At 37.9% G+C, this 19,113-nt stretch overlaps 1 protein-coding gene and 1 long non-coding RNA gene across 2 annotated transcripts; one reads left to right on the plus strand and one right to left on the minus strand.

Moving 5' to 3' along the window:
• Positions 1–6,933: 6,933 nt before the first annotated feature.
• LOC111572535 (B-cell receptor CD22-like) lies at positions 6,934–14,617 on the plus strand. Its single transcript, XM_035950958.2, has 7 exons — positions 6,934–7,241; positions 7,402–7,713; positions 9,380–9,643; positions 10,733–11,041; positions 12,326–12,404; positions 13,273–13,366; positions 13,446–14,617. The coding sequence occupies exons 1-7, from the start codon at positions 7,094–7,096 to the stop codon at positions 13,542–13,544; spliced, it is 1,305 nt and encodes a 434-aa protein (XP_035806851.2). The 5' UTR covers positions 6,934–7,093; the 3' UTR covers positions 13,545–14,617.
• On the minus strand, positions 10,532–16,978 carry LOC118470725 (uncharacterized). Its single transcript, XR_004847857.2, has 5 exons — positions 16,129–16,978; positions 15,414–15,704; positions 15,228–15,303; positions 14,943–15,040; positions 10,532–13,345 (listed from the first exon to the last, which is right to left on the minus strand). It is a non-coding gene; the product is annotated as an uncharacterized LOC118470725 (long non-coding RNA).
• Positions 16,979–19,113: the final 2,135 nt, after the last annotated feature.

Raw genomic sequence — 19,113 nt, forward strand, 5'->3', positions numbered from 1 at the left:
TTGTGGGGATGCTTTTGTGCTTCAGGGAGATTTTCCATCATTGAAGGAAACATGAATTCGGCCGTCAGACAAAACCGTGAAGGAAGAACACCAGGTCATTAGTCTGAGACTTGAAGCTCCATTTCTCAAAGGGAATGAAATGAAAGTCCTGGAGGGCTGGTCAAAGTCCCCCTGAGATGATGTAGCAGGACATGAAAAGAGAAGTCCATGCTCACAGCTCCAGTGTGGCTCCACTAAAGCTGTTCTCTGAAGAAGAACTGGCCAAAGCTCCATCACAGTGATGTCAGAGACCTCCAACTCTCATTAGCGGTTGGTTGCAGAAAAACTATGTATTGAGTTCACCTAGATGTGAAAAAAATAGTGTATGTGTTTTAGTTAACCTTTTTGCTTCGCTAAAAACAATTAAAGCTACATTTAGTTTTTCACTGGGTGACTTTATTAGATTTGATTTGAAAAACTGTCACGGTGTAGTATCCATCCATCCATTATCTAGACACCCCTTAATCCTCATTAGAGTCGCAGGGGGCTGGAGTCTATCCCAGCTGACTTAGGGTGAAGGCTGGGGACACCCTGGACAGGTCGCCAGTCTATCACAGGGCTACACAGAGAAAAACAATCACACTCACGGACAATTAAGAATCACTAATTAACCTCAGCATTTTTTTGGACTGTGGGAGGAAGCCAGAGTACCGGGAGAAAGCCCACACATGCAGAGGGAGAACATGCAAACTCCACGACCACTCAATGGCCGGGATGCAAACTGGGGATCTTCTAGCTGCAAGGCAACAGTGCTAATCGCCGAGCTACTGTGCAGCCCTCACAGTTTAGTATGAAAAATATAAAAAATTGGAAGCTGGTGGAATAGTTTCACACACTGCCCTGTACATGCACTTGTGCAAGTTCCTCAATTTAAAAATAATTTCTTCATCTTTGTCAAAATGCAACCTCACTTCTAAGGAACTTGACTTTGCGTCTTACATCTATCAACACAACAGATCAGATAAAGATGTAAGTCATGATAACGTTAATCAAAATTTGACGTAAAAGGTTTTGAACTCTTGTAGAATTTGCTCTTGTCCTTTTTATGATTACTTCGTGCTGGGCGTTGGCGTTAGCAAAACGTGTGGCTACAGTGATTACCTTATCAGGAAGGCGGTGACAAGCAGTATTTTGCTTTTGCATATCAGTTCATGCTTGTTCCCCTTGGTCACTGAAACATTTTAGAAAGAAGGGAAGAATAACTTTTATGTCATCTGTAGATTTACGCAAGCTCCATCTGCTTCCTTCAGCCAAATCAATTAATATATGAAATTCATTTACGTAGAATTGCACCAGGGTGCTTACAGACTATTAAACAAACTACCAAGAAATTGTTCTGGCCTTTACTGCTTCTCACCTCCTTCATGTGGAGAAAAGTTCATGTATTGCACACCACAAGACACAAGATGGCAGCACTGAGTTAACTACTAGTGAAAGGTTAGCACTCAGTAGTTCATGAGAATTCATTTGTCAGCGGAAGTGAAATTTCTCATATAAAGATTTGTCTGTAGTGATGCAGAATTTAGACTTATCTGGCCTTTTTTTTATCATTTTGGGAAGTAGAAGCCTTAAGTCTAAATATAACCACTAGAGTTTGAATCATAATTGTAGGCCAGGTTGCGGTGCCCCTATTGTCTTTCTTTATATATAGGCTATGGTTGTGTCATTATTTCCCCTGGCACAAAGAAACCAATGATCAATTGATAAACTAGTTGATTTGACAAAATAAAAAATTGCAACATATTTAGTAAATGATTATTTAAGTAAAAATGCCAAAATAGATTTCTTAAATTTGACTATAGACTAATTAATTAGAAGTTAACCTCAGCATGTTTGTGGACTGTGGCAGCAAGGAGTACCCAGAGAAAACCCACTCATGCACAGGGAGAACATGCAAACTCCACACAGAGGAATCCCAGGCCCAGGCCAGGACGTGAACTGGGGATGTCCTAGCTGCAAGGCGACAGTGCTAACCACCGAGACACTAAAATTATTTTACTTTTTACTTATTTAACTTCATCTGTTTTGTATTTTTGCTCATGCACATTGGATGAATACAAAGAAATGTGTGATGAGAGATGCGTGTTTTGTCTATAATCTACAGAGACTTCATTCAGTGTTTGGTGCACACTTCTGTTACACACATTTTGACAGATAATCAGTTGTGCTTTTCAACCAGATTCTTAGTCTTAAACGTATCAGCAACAGTAACATAAAATGCTATGTTATTATAATAATAATAAGAAGAATAAGAATAATAATAGTAATAATAACGATAAAACATTTATTTATAAAGCGCTTTCAGTCAAAGTGCTGTACATAGAGATAAAAACAATAAAAACAAAATAAAAAAGACCAGTAAAACAAACAATTTAAGATTCATATGTAATAGTAAACAAGTGGGTCTTCAGCTTTGTTTTAAATACATCAATGGATGATGCCTGCCTGATTTCAACAGGTAGACTGTTCCACAATGTTGGTGCACGGAAAGAAAAAGCCCGTTCCCCTCTCGTCTTTTTATGGACCTTTGGCACACTCAGACATACGGAGCATGCCTGTTGGAATCTCTCTCTGGCAGAGCTCCCACTGAAGTCATGCCAAAAATATATACACACATGGACAAAATTGTCGGTACCCATCGGTTAATGAAAGAAAAACCCACAATGGTCACGGAAATAATTTGAATCTGACAAAAGTAACAATAAATAAAAATTCTATGAAAATTAACCAATAAAAATCAGACATTGCTTTTGAACCGTGTCTCAACAGAATTATTTTAAAAAATAAACTCATGAAACAGGCCTGGACAAAAATGATGGTACCCGTAACTTAATATTTTGTTGCACAACCTTTTGAGGCAATCACTGCAATCAAACCATTTCTGTAACTGTCAGTGAGACTTCTGCACCTCTCAGCAGGTATTCTGGTCCACTCCTCATGAACAGACTGCTCCAGTTGTCTCAGGTTTGAAGGATGCCTTCTCCAGACGGCATGTTTCAGCTCCTTCCACAGATGTTTAATAGGATTTAGATCAGGGCTCATAGAAGGCCACTTCAGAATAGTCCAATGTTTTCCTCTTAGCCATTCTTGGCTGTTTTTAGCTGTGTGTTTTGGCTCATTATCCTGTTGCAAGACCCATGACCTGCGACTGAGACCAAGCTTTCTGACACTGAGCAGCACATTTCTTTCTAGAATACCTTGATAGTCATGAGATTTCATTGTACCTGCACAGATTCAAGACACTCTGTGCCAGATGCAGCAAAGCAGCCCCAGAACATAACAGAACCTCCTCCATGTTTCACAGTAGGGACAGTGTTCTTTTCTTCATATGCTTCATTTTTGCATCTGTGAACATTGAGCTGATGTGCCTTGCCAAAAAGTTCCAGTTTTGTCTCATCCATCCATAGAACATTCTCCCAGAAGCTTTGTGGCTTGTCAACATGCAGTTTGGCAAATTCCATTCTGACTTTTTTATGATTTGTTTTCAACAATGGTGTCCTCCTTGGTCGTCTCCCATGAAGTCCACTTTGGCTCAAACAATGACGGATGGTGTGATCTGACACTGATGTACCTTGACCTTGGAGTTCACCTTTAATGTCTTTAGAGGTTGTTCTGGCCTCTTTTGTTACCATTCGTATTATCCGTCTCTTCCATTTGTCATCAATTTTCCTCCTGCAGCCACGTCCAGGGAGGTTGGCTACAGTCCCATGGATCTTAATTTTCTGAATAATACGTGCAACTGTAGTCACAGGAACATCAAGCTGCTTGGAGATGGTCTTATAACCTTTACCTTTAACATGCTTGTCTATAATTTTCTTTCTAATCTCCTGAGACAACTCTCTCCTTGGCTTCCTCTGGTCCATGTTTAGTGTGGTACACACCATGTCACCAAACAGCACAGTGACTACTGTAACCCTATAAATAGGCCGACTGACTGATTCCAAGTTTGTAGACACCTGTGATGCTAATTAGAGGACACACCTTGATTGAACATGTCCCTATGGTCACATTATTTTCAGTCTTTTATAGGGGTACCATTATTTTTGTCCAGACCTGTTTCATTAGTTTATTTTTTTAAATAATTCTGTTGAACCACGGTTCAAAAGCAATGTCTGATTTTCATTGGTTAATTTTCATAGAATTTTTATTTATTATTACTTTTGTCAGATTCAAATTATTTCTGTGACCATTGTAGGTTTTTCTTTCATTAACCGAGGGGTACCAACAATTTTGTCCATGTGTGTATAACACGTGCACACTATATATCTGGCATGTTCAGTGCACAATAAACCTCTTCGTAAATTTTGAAACACTCAAAGTTTTTACACCAAACAGCGTTCAGCAAAATGTCAAAGCAAAAGTAAAGTCACTTGAGGAATGAATCCAAGGTGTGAGGTCCAGTTCGTGATTGATATTGAACAGATTTATGGCAGCATGATGTCAGAGCACATTTTTAAATTATATGGCACAAATCCAGATCTATTAATGAAAATGTTGCTGCTCTGATCAGGCAGAATCTCCCCTGGAGTCTCAACACTGCTGCTGGTGGAACAGAGCCAGCAGATGGATGATACAGAGTTTGAGCTGAGACTCTGTGGACACTGTGGAGGTTCAGGTGAAGGTGTTTTGCACAAAGGCAGACCTGAAAGACAGAAGTGGAATGAATAAAGAAGAGCAACCAGGGAATGATCGCTTCAGGAAACAAAAGCGGAAAGTACTCTGATGAAGTATTGTGGCACTGGAATTGTGATTGTTGGAGTATTAATAAAGGATATTTAGGTCAACGCAGATGATTTAGTGATTTGTAATTCTACAAGACCTGTCTTATGAACTAACTGGGCCAAAAGTAAATGCAGTGGGTGGCCAGATCCTTCTGTGTTGATGACATCACAAAAAAAAAATCACAGGAACTGGAATTGCGGAGGCGACTAGAGCCGCTGTTGACTGCAGACGATGGCGCTCTCTCATTCGAACCACACCAGCATTTACTGATGCTACGTGACTTTAGAGAGAGAGAATTCTGCAAGTCAAAGTTGAGCAAAGAAAGATATGAAGGAATTTAGTTTGATGAATGATGAATTTGAATCAGACATCTTAAACTCTGCAACATTCAAATCTTTCACAAGGTCTATTTTTACATATCATGCTGTGCAGACGTGTCTTGAACCACAGCGACCGATCAGCCACAGCACTGAATTTTTCAGAAACATCCACATTCCAGAAGCCAGTATTTCCCAGCAGAACATTGCAACGCGGAAAGAAACAATCAATGTTATCCACTTTGTAGACCTGCCAGGGGCTTTGATGCTGTGGCCGATAAATAAAACTGGATGTCTGGAAACCAAAGTAACAAATGTACCTGATTTTCTGCTTTTTAAACAAGTGCCCTTCAATATTAGTTTGTGGGTTGATTAGAAATCACCTTCTTTGATTTCATGTGATGAGAACTGCCAGCAGTCTCCAGCTCTGTTAAAACATTTCAACACAGTCCCAGCTAGTGTCAACTTGTCTTATCACCCTGAAAAAGAGAGATCTTGTTTTGTTGTGGTTGATACCATGTCTGGTAACAAGCATATCTCATTCTCACACTCTGTGCAGTTTTTTGTGACTTCCTCATTTTTAAATCTAGTCATAAGTGCTTCTATAAAATGCAGCTTCACTTCTGGAGAAGTTCTCTGCAGATCTCGTGCAAAATGTAAGTCATTATATTTGAATCTATCAACTAAAATTAGACACAAGGAGAGTGTAATGTTCTAGGAGTCCTTGAAATACTTCAGATTAATGCTAATATTTACAAAGCTTGAAATTACAGGTAAAATGGTCAGCCATTCTTTGCAAAACTTACAAAACTGGAGTTTTTCTTTGACAGTCTCAAGCTGTCAGTCAGTTGTATTTTGTAGATTGTTGCTCTTGAGCATTTCGTCTGATTATGTCTAACTTGTAACTATGAAATACATAAATTAAACATGCAACACTGAAATGAATGTCATAATGCCACGACCATTTTGACTTCCTGTTTTTTTAAAAGACCTATTTTATGTTCTGAACATTGTTAAATAAAAGCAATGTAGAGAGATTACATGGCAACATACTAAATTACCATGATCACAGTTACTGAAGCACTGTGTCAAGTCTTTTAAATTAGCACAGATTTGTTCAAATGGTGCATTTGTGTTTAGAAACAGTTCATGTGAAAGAAATAATGATATTCTGTTACCTCAAGTGAGTGAAAGATATGTGCTTTTGAAAGTAAAAAAATTTTGAGATTCATGTGACGGTTTTGACAAAATAGCTGAAATGATCATTTGTGCGAGTTTTGATTTTATTTAAAATAAAAGTGACAAGAGCAGATTTATTTCACTTGTAAAGTTTAGCGATTAGTCATGACAAAAGGTTTCTGATCAAGTTCTCAAAATATCACATTTAAAACTGCCTGAAGAAAGAAATTTACAAAAAAAAAAAAAAATTAAACGGTTTCTTTTGCAAACTCCATAATGTTTGATTTTCTCCAGACAAACAACGATGCTCGGAGCTTTGACTTTCCTTCTCATTGGCTCTCTGCTGCAGGGTGAGTTCAAGTCCATTAATATCTGGGTTTGGATAAAGATTATTGAAAATTATAATAATAAAATGGTTCTAATTTAAAAGATTCACATCTTGGTATCACACTAAAACTATCAAAATCTGTGAGCAGTCCTCTTAAATATTTAACAGGAATGGGCTTTGTGTTTGTTTGTTTTTTTTCCTTAAGGTCTGACAAAAACTCTGAAATCATTAAACAATAATCGTTTTGGAGAAAGGCAGCAGATCACTGAAACCACAATAATACTGTTTCCTTTTCCTTCTTTAAAGAATTGTGTTTTGCATTTCAGGTGTCCTGTGTGGAGATTGGAGGGTCATTGTGCCACAGAAAGTAGAAGTTGTGAAAGGATCCTGTGTGACCATCCCCTGCTCCTTTGATGTACCTGATGAATATGTACAATATCTAAATAGCGAGTGTAGAGCAATATGGATCAAGAAAGATAGCCGTCCATGGATTACTCTGACTCAAGCAATGACAGGAGACTTAACAAAGAAAGACTGCACCTCAACCTTCAATAATATGATTGCTGAAAACAGCCATCAGTATTACTTCAGACTGGAGTGTCCAAATTATCTGAGATATAATTTTGCAGATCGTCATGTGAATTTGGTCATCACAGGTAGGTTCTTATATCCATATTCAGATCATTCATAGACAAAATATGCTTGCAGATGTGCCTTGATCTAGATTTAAATTTACTGCATTTCACAAATCACAATAAAAATCTTCAAGAAAGTGTTGTTCATTCATTGTCTAATCTAAATGTACCTTCCAACCAGATGATCCTCCTGCACCAAACCTGACTCTGTCTCCTCTGGAGGTGAAGGAGGGATCCTCAGTGAGTCTGACATGCTCTGCTCCAGCTCCCTGTCAGACTCTTCCTCCAACTCTGACATGGACCCCCAGTCTGGGTGACGTTCAAGAGCAACTGCAGGAGAATGTGGACAAAACTAAAGTCAAGAGGTCTGTCCTGACCTTCACTGCTTCTCACCTCCATCATGGACAGATTATCTCCTGCACTGTGGTCTACAAGAAACAAGATGGCAGCAGAGATGCATCTGAGAGAAGGAGTTTAACAGCTGCTGTTTCCTGTGAGTCAATTGGTCCACTGATAAAACCTGAACATTAACCAAATCATCTGATTTTCTTTTCTTGCTTAGTTTCAATTCGGTTATTGACTTCATTATTCCTTTGCAAGAAAAGCAACCTCCAGCAATCTATTAATCATGACACATTTCTTTCATGCACATTTATATATTTTCTTTTAAAAAATGAGGAATTTTTATATTTTACTTAACAGTTTAATCTAATGTCCTTTACAGTTGGATAGTTGATTGGACCATACAGACTAACAAGAGAATGTTACATTACCTATCAGTTCTAATTATGTTTGAAAGAAAATATTTTAAACTAAACTTCAAAAAATGCTTTAGGGGTATTTGCCATTACAAGTAGTGTTTCTATGAGATCAAAGGTGGACTAAGATGCAGCTTTTTAACATTTCGAGGCTGTTTGGAGGGCTGCTCAGTGGCTCGTTGGTTAGCACTGTTGCCTCACACATCCCTGGAATGTTTTTTTTAAATGAAATTATCCTGTAATGTGACAAATCAACTAAGATAAAACATTTTCATTGTAGTACTCAGAATACGGTTTGGGAATGTTGTTAAAAAAAAAAAATTCTTCCTACTGAAAACACTACTAGAATCAAAAATAAAATTCAGCCTGAGAGGTTATGTTGACTATGTTGCCTTAGCTGCTTGGAAGATGCAACTGTCATGTTTTACAGCTTAGACTGAATGCTTCATTATGAAAATAATCTGCAGATTAATCAGTATAGTGAATGTGTTACGGAGGTAGCAAGAGAACCCAAGCACAGACTCACAGAAACTGGCAGACAGGTGAATAAAGGCTATAGATTTATTTAATCCAAAAACTAAACCAATACATAAAGAGAGAACAGAACTGAGAGAACAGAATTAAACCAAACAACTCAAAACTCGAAAATAAACACTATGAATAGGTAGGAACAACTAGCTGGAGACTGAAGCTGAGCTGACGAGAAACCAGGAGGAGAACTGAGTCCATGTGTGAGAAAAATCCAGGAGGGGTGAAAAGAGAGTCCAAAAGGTGGGGAAGCAAATCCAAAAGAATGTCCTGAGTCCATGACAAGATGTGAGTCTTTGACAGTATGTGGGTTGATGACGCAGCGGGGAGTGAATGAATGCACAGGGCTTAAGTAGCAGGAGGTGAAGTAGAGAACAGGTGAAAATAGTGAAGTAATTGCTGCAGCTGATGTGTATTACTGCAATCAGCAAGGTGCAGGCAGGTGAGTGAAACAATGGAGACAGACAGATAGAGGGAGCCAAAGAGACAGGTCAAAGCAGAAACAAATCAGGACTCAAGGGAGAAAGGAGGAAAAAGAGGAAGAAGGGGAAAGAAAGGCAGGGGCTGGAGCAGGATCATAAGAGAATGAGAGTTAACTGCAGTCTACACTGGACTGTTCCATTAAAAACTCAGTCAGGTCAGAAAAGGTGCAGATGTGCTCTTTGTCTCTGGCATACCTGAGATAATTAAATTGTATTTTAACACAGAAATCTACAATAGATTGTTGTACCTTTCCAGAATCACCTAAAGGCATCCCATTTTAGTCAGCCACTCTGATTCAGTCCTAGAGTACAGAAGTGAAGAACTCATAATAGATAATGTAACACCCAACATACACCAATAACATACATGTTTTCATTGCTGATTTTTCAGATTCACCCAAAGACACCACAGTGTCAGTCAGTCCCTCTGGTCCAGTCCAACAGAGCAGTAATGTGACTCTGACATGCACAAGTAATGCAAACCCAGCAGTAAGGAGCTTCACCTGGTACAGAGATGATGGAAACCAGGAGACTGTCATTGGAACCAAAGCCGTTTTAAACATTCAAGCATCTGAAGTCAGTCGGCCGTTTTTCTGTGAGGCTGCAAATGATGTTGGAGTTGGACGTTCTGACCTGAGTCAGACAGATGTTCAGTGTATGTATCACATAACTAAAAGATTTTATGTTCCAAAAGGCAGCATAATGTCATAACAGACATTTTTAATGTCTATGATCTAGCTATTTTATTTATTAATGTAAGCTCCCTTTTAAAGAAAATCTATTACTGGATCCATTTACTTATCGACTAACCTTCGCCTCACTTGTTGAAAAATCTTTTTTTTAAAAATTATATCAACTTAAAAGACTACCTACATCCATGAAAATATTTGCAAGTATTATCCAGAAAAGTATTCTAAAACAGGGAAAAACTCGTAACCATGCCTCGATGAGGTATTTTTACTCAGACTGTTATTAGTCCCTTTTGATAATGTCACACTTAATCATCATATTGAGTCTGGACAATTTTTGAACATTGCAACAAAAATACATTGAAAGAATTAACTGGCACTATGAACACTAGTATTGCTTGCTACTGGTATTTTCTGCTTTTTGTGAACAACTTCATCAACTGTGTTAGTTTGCCTGCCATCACAGCCCAGATGATCTCAATAAGTCAATCCTACTAATAAAACCCATCCCAAACCAATCAGAACTAAACAACTGAAATCAAAGTTAGATGAAAACCAACCTAATAACAAAAAGAAACACACATTTCAAAATTAAACTTTGTAAGAAAAATCACAGCTACACATCAGCTTAAAAAGACTGCATAAGATTAAGTAACTCATCTTTTAGATTCACCTAATGGTACAGAATGAATCTGACATGCCGTAGAAATGCTGAGACAAGAAGAAGGAACTACACCTGGTACAGAACTAACAGGGGTCGGGAGGCTTTAAAACAGATATGTATAACTCATTTAGGCAAATTAGTAAAATTAATATTTCTTTTCTATGCAAAGTCGAAAATGAGCATAGAGCTGGGCATTCAGTCATCAGTAAAACAGATGTTTATTGTATGGATCACATGATTCGAAAGGATCTCACTTTGCATCATGATTCTCTTCACTGGTTCACTTCAATCAGTCTTATAACTTTTCAACCATTATTTTGTCAGTACATCTTTTTTTATTTTGTCAAATTATATTGACTTACACTGATTCTTCTGCCTACTTTGATTGCAGTTCCTCCACAGATCCTGCCATCATCTGATTGCATCAAAACTGCAGGCCAGATCAACTGTTCCTGTGAGACTGTGGGAAATCCTTTTCCCACTTTACACTGGTCTTTGGATGGTCAGCCTGTCAGTCAGTCTGACAAGTTTGTGATCAGCAGTGAGCGTCTACATAATGACAAAGGTCTGAGGAGCTTCATCACTGTGAATCAACCACAAGAGATGAATCGTTCCATCTTGATCTGCCACAGCTTCAACTCTCTTGGATTTGCCAGTCAACAATTCTGCCTTGAGCATCAAGCATGTGCTGAAAGTCATGGTCTGTTTTCTATTTTTTTTTGTAATATTTAACTTCAGTTTAGGCTAGTTATACTACACTCCCAGTTAAGCAGACAGCTCGGTAGCATCTACAGAACGTAGACGTAGTGTGAGACTTTACATGATGTCTTTCCTGCTTGTTAGTGGTTTTAGAAGGTAGAATCAGCAGTGGTCTCATATATCATTCCTCAGCCTTCCTCTGTGGATCAGAGGGAATGCAAATATTATTGCAAAGCATCACAAAACCTACTGTTTTGCCATGACCTGGTAATCCAGAAAAAAATCACCACTTCTCCCACAGAAGAATGCTTTTTTTTTTAAATTTTTTTTTTTTTATAAGTTTTGTGGGATGTTGCCAGTATGTAGTGGCTTGTAACCACCAATAGTGGTCCAAGGAAGGGGTTAGCAACGAACTGACAACGGGGTCATGGGCACCCAAGGCTCACTATTGTAAAGGACCGCCTGTGTAATCTGAACCCACAGAAGAGCTTCTGCAGCACAAATAGTTGAAAGCCTTAAGTTTGGCTGTGACGGATCTGTTAAAACACATTGCTTTGCAGCTTTTTTGTTTACTAAATGATTCCATATGTCTTCATTCATAGTTTTGATGCCTTCAGTGAGAACCTACAATGTAAATAGTCATGAAAATAAAGAAAAAACTGTAAATAAGAAGGTGTGTCCAAACTTTTGACTGATAGTCAAAAGTTTGCGCAACCAAGTCTGAGTACCCATCCTGACCCCTGTGCAATGCAAAACTCTGTAGAAGACCATAGTCACAAATCTAATTCAACCTAATCCAATCGAGCATCTGTGCTGGATAAATAAGTCCATCTCACAACTGACTGGACTGTCAGGTTGAGGCTATCTCTAGATGGTTCAGAACTGTTCCCTTTTGGTGGCACAAGTTGGACTACAACATGTTATATGCATGGTTTTAATGTTTTGTCAAAAACTACCAACAACCCATAATGCAACACTCTGCAGAAGACTGTGGTCACAAACCTAATATACCATCTTATATGCAGACCAAAGTAAGTGAACATTATTGTGTAAAATAGTATACTGGAGACCATTCTCAACGAATAAAGCAAGGACATAAAAAGAAACAATAAAGCCACATACTGACATATACCTCTGTCTTGATAAAGGAAAAAAGCATTTGTAGGTATAAATGACAAAAAGACAATAAGTCATAGCATGTTTAAGCTGATTTATGCAGGCTATCCATACTTCTATAAAAAATGAATGTCCGAATTATGTCCTAATCTTCAATTTTATGTTTCAGATCCAGTGCTATTTCTGATGTTCTTTACCAAAATTGCCATCTTGCTTGCACTATTTTGTGCTCTGCTGTGTGTTATCAAGTAAGTTTACAGCTTTTGAGACACTAAAATGAAGACTACCCCTAACTTTTTCAGCCATCTTACTATATGGAGGAGGTTTTTTTATAAGGCAACATGTTAAATGCATGAAAGCACAACTAACGTTTCCTTTTTTATTGGGATATTCAGTCACCTGACTCATCAGTTAAGGCATAAGAGTTAAACCCCATCAACATGCACAGTTAATTTAGCCAAAGCAGCACCAGACAAAGCAGCCACATCTGCAGACACCAGATAACAGGAAGTGAGATGTGCACTCAGTTTATTGTATACCGACCTAATTAAGAAATAAGAATAGAAACCGACTACCCCTTGGTAGGACCACCTATTCTACCACACAGTCACTTGTTTGAAGTTTTGTATTTTTAATTCGCTGACTTTACTTTGGAAAAACCTGTTTGAACTTTGACATGAAAGTCATTTTTTCTCCATTTTTTTTTTTTGTCAAAAACCCAAATTAAATTGAAGACCAAAAAGCAATGAAAGGGGAGACATGGAAGTGTGGTGAATTGTTTTTCTTGGCAGTGTATCACATCCAGAATGAATTTCTTTGTTAGTCTAAAAATTTGAAATTGTTTTCTGTTAGGACATTTAATGATTTTGGAGAATTCACTTTTTTCAATCCACATGCCTTGGCCCTTTGAGAGATTTGTATTTCATTTGCTACATATCTTTTATTGCTGTTCGCTGACCATCACCTAGCATGGACCAGCTTTTGTAGAAGAGGCTGACCTTTCCTATACTCTTGCTTTCTCTGTGGTTTCATCCTGTGGAAAAACAAGCGCAGTGAGAAAGAACAAATGCAAATCAAATACAACACTGATGCTGCATGTTCTTCTGTATTTTTCAGGGCTCTGAAGAATCGCCAAAACTCCAACAGTCATCTCACAGGTGAAATCAGCCGAGTTGCCATGAGCCAACATCTGATAAAAGAGGCAAATGAGGTACTTTGACTCAGAGTTTTATAATTAGACAGGGATTAGTACATTATCTATTCCACTGATGTTTTCTTTGTAATTGTAGGTACCCAACACACCAGAAGAGGACATTTATGTTAACACTGAACGCCAACCACATGCTGCCAACCCTCCAACTGTGTCTGAGCCAAATGAAGAAGAATGAGGTTGACTGGAAGAGCAAGAAGCAGGAAGCATCTATCTGGTGGTTCCTATCTGGAGGAGGAGAAGTGGATGGTGGGGGGCATTTGCAGGAATTTTATGAGTAATGCACTGGAGATGGGAAACCTGTATGATGAAGTGGAGTCTAGAAATGTGAGAAAGGAATCAGAGTGTGAATATGCATAAGTTTTAAGGCAAAAGTGCAAGGAAAAAAAATTCATTTCACATTTTCCACTGTTGGAAAGAACTGCTCAGCTACATGCATGTTTTCTTTTTGCAAATATCAAACTAAAATTTTTTAGAAGGCTGGCCTGACAGGTACCATTGTATAGAAGAAATTGTAGAAATATTCAATCAAAAATGTTGACAATCCATTCGGTATCATGGTATATGTTCATAAAGGTTTTTACTCCAAATGCTGGATCCAACATTTATTGGATCCAACTATTGGCTATTACCCTCCTTGATTACTCATAATTTGTATCAGTCCTGAAAGAAATTATTATATACTATACTATTTTGGAAAGATTTTGTCTAATTAAATTGTTGAGACAGAATCTTGTCACATTTTAAATACACAATGATTTTAATATTGATGAACAGTTTCCACAAATTCCACTGTCAATGCAAAATAATACGGAATGCTATGTATTTGCTTCTTTTTTAACTTAAATGCTGATATTAGTCATGTGTAAATTGAGAAAACCCATGCTGTTTTATATTTCTATGCTTGTGTGGTATATATTGTGTAATGCATTTCAATAATCTTGTAATCTAGTAATCTTGAGTTTTTTTCCTTTTGTCTTGAGTTGCAGTTTATTTTATCAAGAACTATTTCAAAGCAGACATTTTTGCATTCAATTTCTAGTGTAACTGATAATATGGAAGGGAAAATGTACACGCCTGCCATGTACATTAATGGGGTTCTTGCAATTATGAGATCTGGCTGTCTGAAATATGAGAAAGGTTGACATGGTTATCAGTTGTATTATGTGAGAAATGGTCTTAATTATGGTGATGATGTATTTTTCTGTCCTAGATAGCTACCTATGTAATAAATAGAAGCTTAAACATCAACTGAAGTCTTTTTTTGCTAAATATTTTGAGGAATGTTCGATTAGGTTTCTTAAAGTCTTCACTATTGTGAATAGATAGAAACCTTAACAACTATAATATATGGACCTTAAACTTATAAGATCAAAGGAAGGGGTCAAAATGTAAAAACTTAAAAGAAACACAAACTTTTTATTTTAATTTCTCTTTTTGATATATTTTCATGAGATCAACTGTCAACATAGAAACCCAACAAATCCAAAATTTCCTTTGGATTCCTTTTGAGCAAGGACTGTACAACAGTGGAGAGGAAAAGAAACTCCCTGTCACCAGGGAAGAAGGAACAAACCTCCAGCAGAACCAGGCTCAGGGAGGGCGGCCAAATGCCTCCACCTGCTGGGGTGAAGGAGGAGCGACAGAGATCCTCCACCAGCTGCTTGTGCTGAGCTGAAACGCAAAAACATTACAAACATTAACAAATAGACACAGAAATGATGCAGTGGAGTGTTTAAATTCCCCTTTTCATTTGGAGCATGAACTCAAGATATCAAGATTTAACAGAGTTTGCCTAAACATTGATTTTTAAAACAGCTTTAACAGTGTCTGTAGAGACATTTTAATTTAGAAGGGTTACCTTTGGAGTTAACCAGAGCTGCCACCCTCTGTCACTGGTTTGTTTTCCAGTTTCAGACTTACAGCAACAGGTTTATCTGTAAATATAAGAAATCACTGCAATAAGACAGTTACCAGTAATATACAAGATATGTTAATGTGTGTCTGTTTTTTATTGTATTTCCAGCACACAAACCGTTTCACGTACATAAAATGTTGAGTGTAATTTCTTGACTTTGTGTGGTGAAGGTTCTGAACTGTGCAGAAAAACTCAGTTTGCCGTTATGGATTTCATTTGTTGCCAGTCCGTGCATTGTTTCTCTATATAACCACTGGCCTTGCACTTCCCTGGTGAAAGTGGAGCTTTCCAGAGATGAGCTTTTCTTCCAGTGGATGGATGGAGGTGAGGAAGGACAGGAGTAGTTAATGCTGCAGTTGGCCTGAAAAATGTCCCCCTCCACTATCTGCCTCTGAACGGAGATTATGGGAGTTTTTCTCTCTGCAAGTCAAAGCAAAGTGGTGATAGAAAAACAGTGAAAATGAAAAGTTTGAGTAAGGTGCAAATCAGGCCAGCATTGTTTAAAATCAATAACTTTGTAGCTTTCAGGTACAGTCAGTTAGAGCTGCCATGATTAACTGATATAATATATAAACACAGGCTGTTACAACCCCGGCTCGGGGGGCAAGGGAAGCAACATAAACAGTTGTAGTTGGTAAAAATCAAATTATTTATTACAGAAAAAAATTGAACAAAAATGTGCAAGATACTATACAAATGAGGCAAAACTAAGGAAGAGGGCTGGTGGGTGCAGCTCAAATTAAAGAAAACAGCAAAACACAAGAAGAGTTCTCATAAGGAGAACTTAACACTACAACACAATCACTGTGGAAAAAAGAAAAGGTTAAACAAAAAGGCTCACTACCTGGGACCTGGCACAAAACAAAACTACATGAGAGTCAGCACTCCTAACCCTGGTGAAAACTAGACAAAAGAAAACGACCTGTAATGAAATGTTGCTGTATCAGTTTTTAACTCCTTTAAATTCCTACCACACAGTGTATCTGCCTCAACCACACAGAAACACAGAATGACACGCTGGAAACCAGCTGCTCCGTTCACTTGAACTGCCAACGCTTTTAAAAGAGTTGGCAGTTTTCGGTTGGTCAGCCTGGTGAGCGCCGCACCAATCACAGGACTCCTGGTTGCAGTCACGCCTCTGCCGTCGTGGTCCAACCAGGGAGTGGGGATCACACAGCCCTATTTGCATAGCCACAATATATAGTTAAAACACACACACAGGGTAGGAGGCGCTGGCCGTAACACAGGCGCTATTCAGTGAAGAAGCATTTTATATGTGTTTACTTCTCTCCTCCTCTCTGTGTTTAACACTACTGCATCTCAATACAACCAACCTTTTAAGATTTTTCTGTTACTGTTGTCAAATGATGGAACAAGAAGTACTGATTAAAACACATCCCACTAGACTACATGTTAACCAGCATCACTTCCAGGCTGCTGTTCTGTATTTCTATATTCCTGACTTCATGTCCATGACGTGGCCTGACTCTGACTGTGATCTCATCACATGCAAGTTTAAAACAGCAGCTGTGCAGTGGCTCTAAATAGGTTATACTTTCATAAAATTCAAATCTACTACCACGGTCAGAGAACAATTCCACAATAAAAAATTTGCGTGAGCTGCTCCATGCTTGAAAACTATCCACCATGTCCATGTTGCACTTTGCATAATATACAGACCTAATATACTAACAATGTACCGACCATTATACAATGACAACAGTTTGCCAAAGTAAAATGAAGTAAAATGAAATGGTCTTTATGTTTTTTTTTAAGTGGAAATTTATGATTTGGATTAATCAATGAACCAGCACATTTACTATTATTTATTTCATGTTATATACTGTAATCATCCTGCAAGAGGATATTCTCTTCTCATATATCAGAGGCAATAGATAAATCCATAAAGAAATAGTTTTTAGTGGCAGTAATACAGTCAGCAACTCAACAATGTGAAAGTACATGTTCAAGTATCGAGGAACAACAGTAGCAGTATGGAAACTGTATCATTCATGCAGTGAATAGATGTGCAAAATTTCCTAGTTTCTGTAATGCATTTTTCAGGGTTTTGTGTGTTTCAGCCTCCTTCTGTTTTTTTCGATCATAATTAAATGATACAGGACATTTTATTAAACCACCAGGGAGCTCAGAATGAATGCAACCTTGAATGTCCTAAATTTACCTTACATTTATAAATATTTTTGTCCTCTTTTAATAAATGTTGGTGACAGAACCACTGACACAAACAGATAAAACTCAACATTACCAGTGAAGAAGCTGAGCCGTCTCAGCAGACCAGCAATTCCCATGAAGAAATTGGCTGCGTTCCTCATTTCAGAAAGTCACCTCTGACCTTTTAACGTCTGAAACACAGCAGCTGCAATGTAACGTTTCCACAGTTAGATCATGATTACTTTGCATTGTATCATTTCTGTATGGGTAGTAAGTCTCTGTGTCAGGGCTGAAAGTTTAATCAGTTTATAATAGAATCATATGCAACATGTCTACTCCAGGGTTTAAACTGTCATGTCCATAGTTTCACAAATGCATGGGATCCTGACTTTTCAGGCAGCAATGCTTTGAATGAAATCTCATGAAGTAGTGCTCAATTCTGATTTAAGAATATTACATTGTTTATATTAAGCTGAAGGTTGGCATTAAGAAATTTTTCATTAATTTAGATTCAAATTGCAAAATCTGTCAGAAAAATGACAATTTCCCAAATTGCTCAACCCAGAAGTCTCAAGCCCTTCCAGGTTTATCAAAGTACGAAAAAGGTTTTCAGTTTTCAGCTAATACCAACACAGACTATTATTTCACCAAAAACGAAGTCCATTATATGTACAAGAGGGCTTACCTCAGTAGATGAGCTGCTGTCTGAGTGCATCCGTGATGTCCACTGATCTGTTTCTGTGCTCAAGCCCACTTTTTACCACAACTTAATCCCCTCTACAGCCCTTCTGGTCTTTTCAGCCTCAAACAGGAAACTTGCTGAGCTCATTTAAAGCAGCTAACCTGAACGATGAGAAAGCTTGAAAGAGAGGCCGTCTTGCTTTTCATTTCAAATCATGATATATGGCAGTGCATGATTAGAGCACCGTGGCAAGGCTAAGATGCATTGAAGACTAAGTCTTGTCCAAATGTGTAAGGTACTGAACATAAAGGGGCTTTCAAAAGTATACCGTAAATGTCTACTTTGTTGATTTATCAGTGAATGTCATATCAAACCAATATTAGATGTGACAATGCTGGTGTCACACAAGAGCTGCTTCAACTGCTCTGATAATACGCACCTCAGGCTAGTTCTTCCTAAAGACGTAAAACCATTGGCTCTTTATCACTAAACGTTACAAAAACAATCATTTAAATGAATCTCTCAAACTTAACATCGGGTTAAATGATGGTGACTTAACAGATGGATTAATGTGAATGACAGAAAATGCAACAATATACTACATCCTAAATGGGTTCAACAGCAACAAAAAGATACAGTTTATAGCAATCAGAAAATTTAGTTTTATTTTATTTTTCATCTTGCAAGCATGCATTTAATTAAGTGGTGGGAAATAGCATCGTTGAATTACTGTATGCTGATCACATCAGCCACCTAATGGGGCGATGTCACCTCTGCTACAGAAACACAGAGGTATGGAACATTGAAAAGCACAAAAGCAATCAGATAACAAATCCATGAAAGTCACTCAAACCAGCTGTATACCTGCCAGCAGCTCAACCCCATAACCAGTCTGTGTATGTCAGTGAACACCAACCACACAATGCTAAAAGGAAAAGATTTTTGTGAGCAATCTCAAAATGACGAAGGTGTATC

The sequence above is a fragment of the Amphiprion ocellaris genome, chromosome 9 (assembly GCF_022539595.1).
Source record: "Amphiprion ocellaris isolate individual 3 ecotype Okinawa chromosome 9, ASM2253959v1, whole genome shotgun sequence".
Classification (NCBI taxonomy): domain Eukaryota; kingdom Metazoa; phylum Chordata; class Actinopteri; family Pomacentridae; genus Amphiprion; species Amphiprion ocellaris.

Bases quoted from the DNA above. Each gene is read 5' to 3' on its own strand.
- LOC111572535 (XM_035950958.2), top strand. From the start codon at position 7,094: ATGACAGGAGACTTAACAAAGAAAGACTGCACCTCAACCTTCAATAAT. The intron at 7,714-9,379 runs GTGAGTCAATTG...CTGATTTTTCAG, and splicing joins TTTAACAGCTGCTGTTTCCT to ATTCACCCAAAGACACCACA. The intron at 11,042-12,325 runs GTCTGTTTTCTA...TTTATGTTTCAG, and splicing joins AGCATGTGCTGAAAGTCATG to ATCCAGTGCTATTTCTGATG.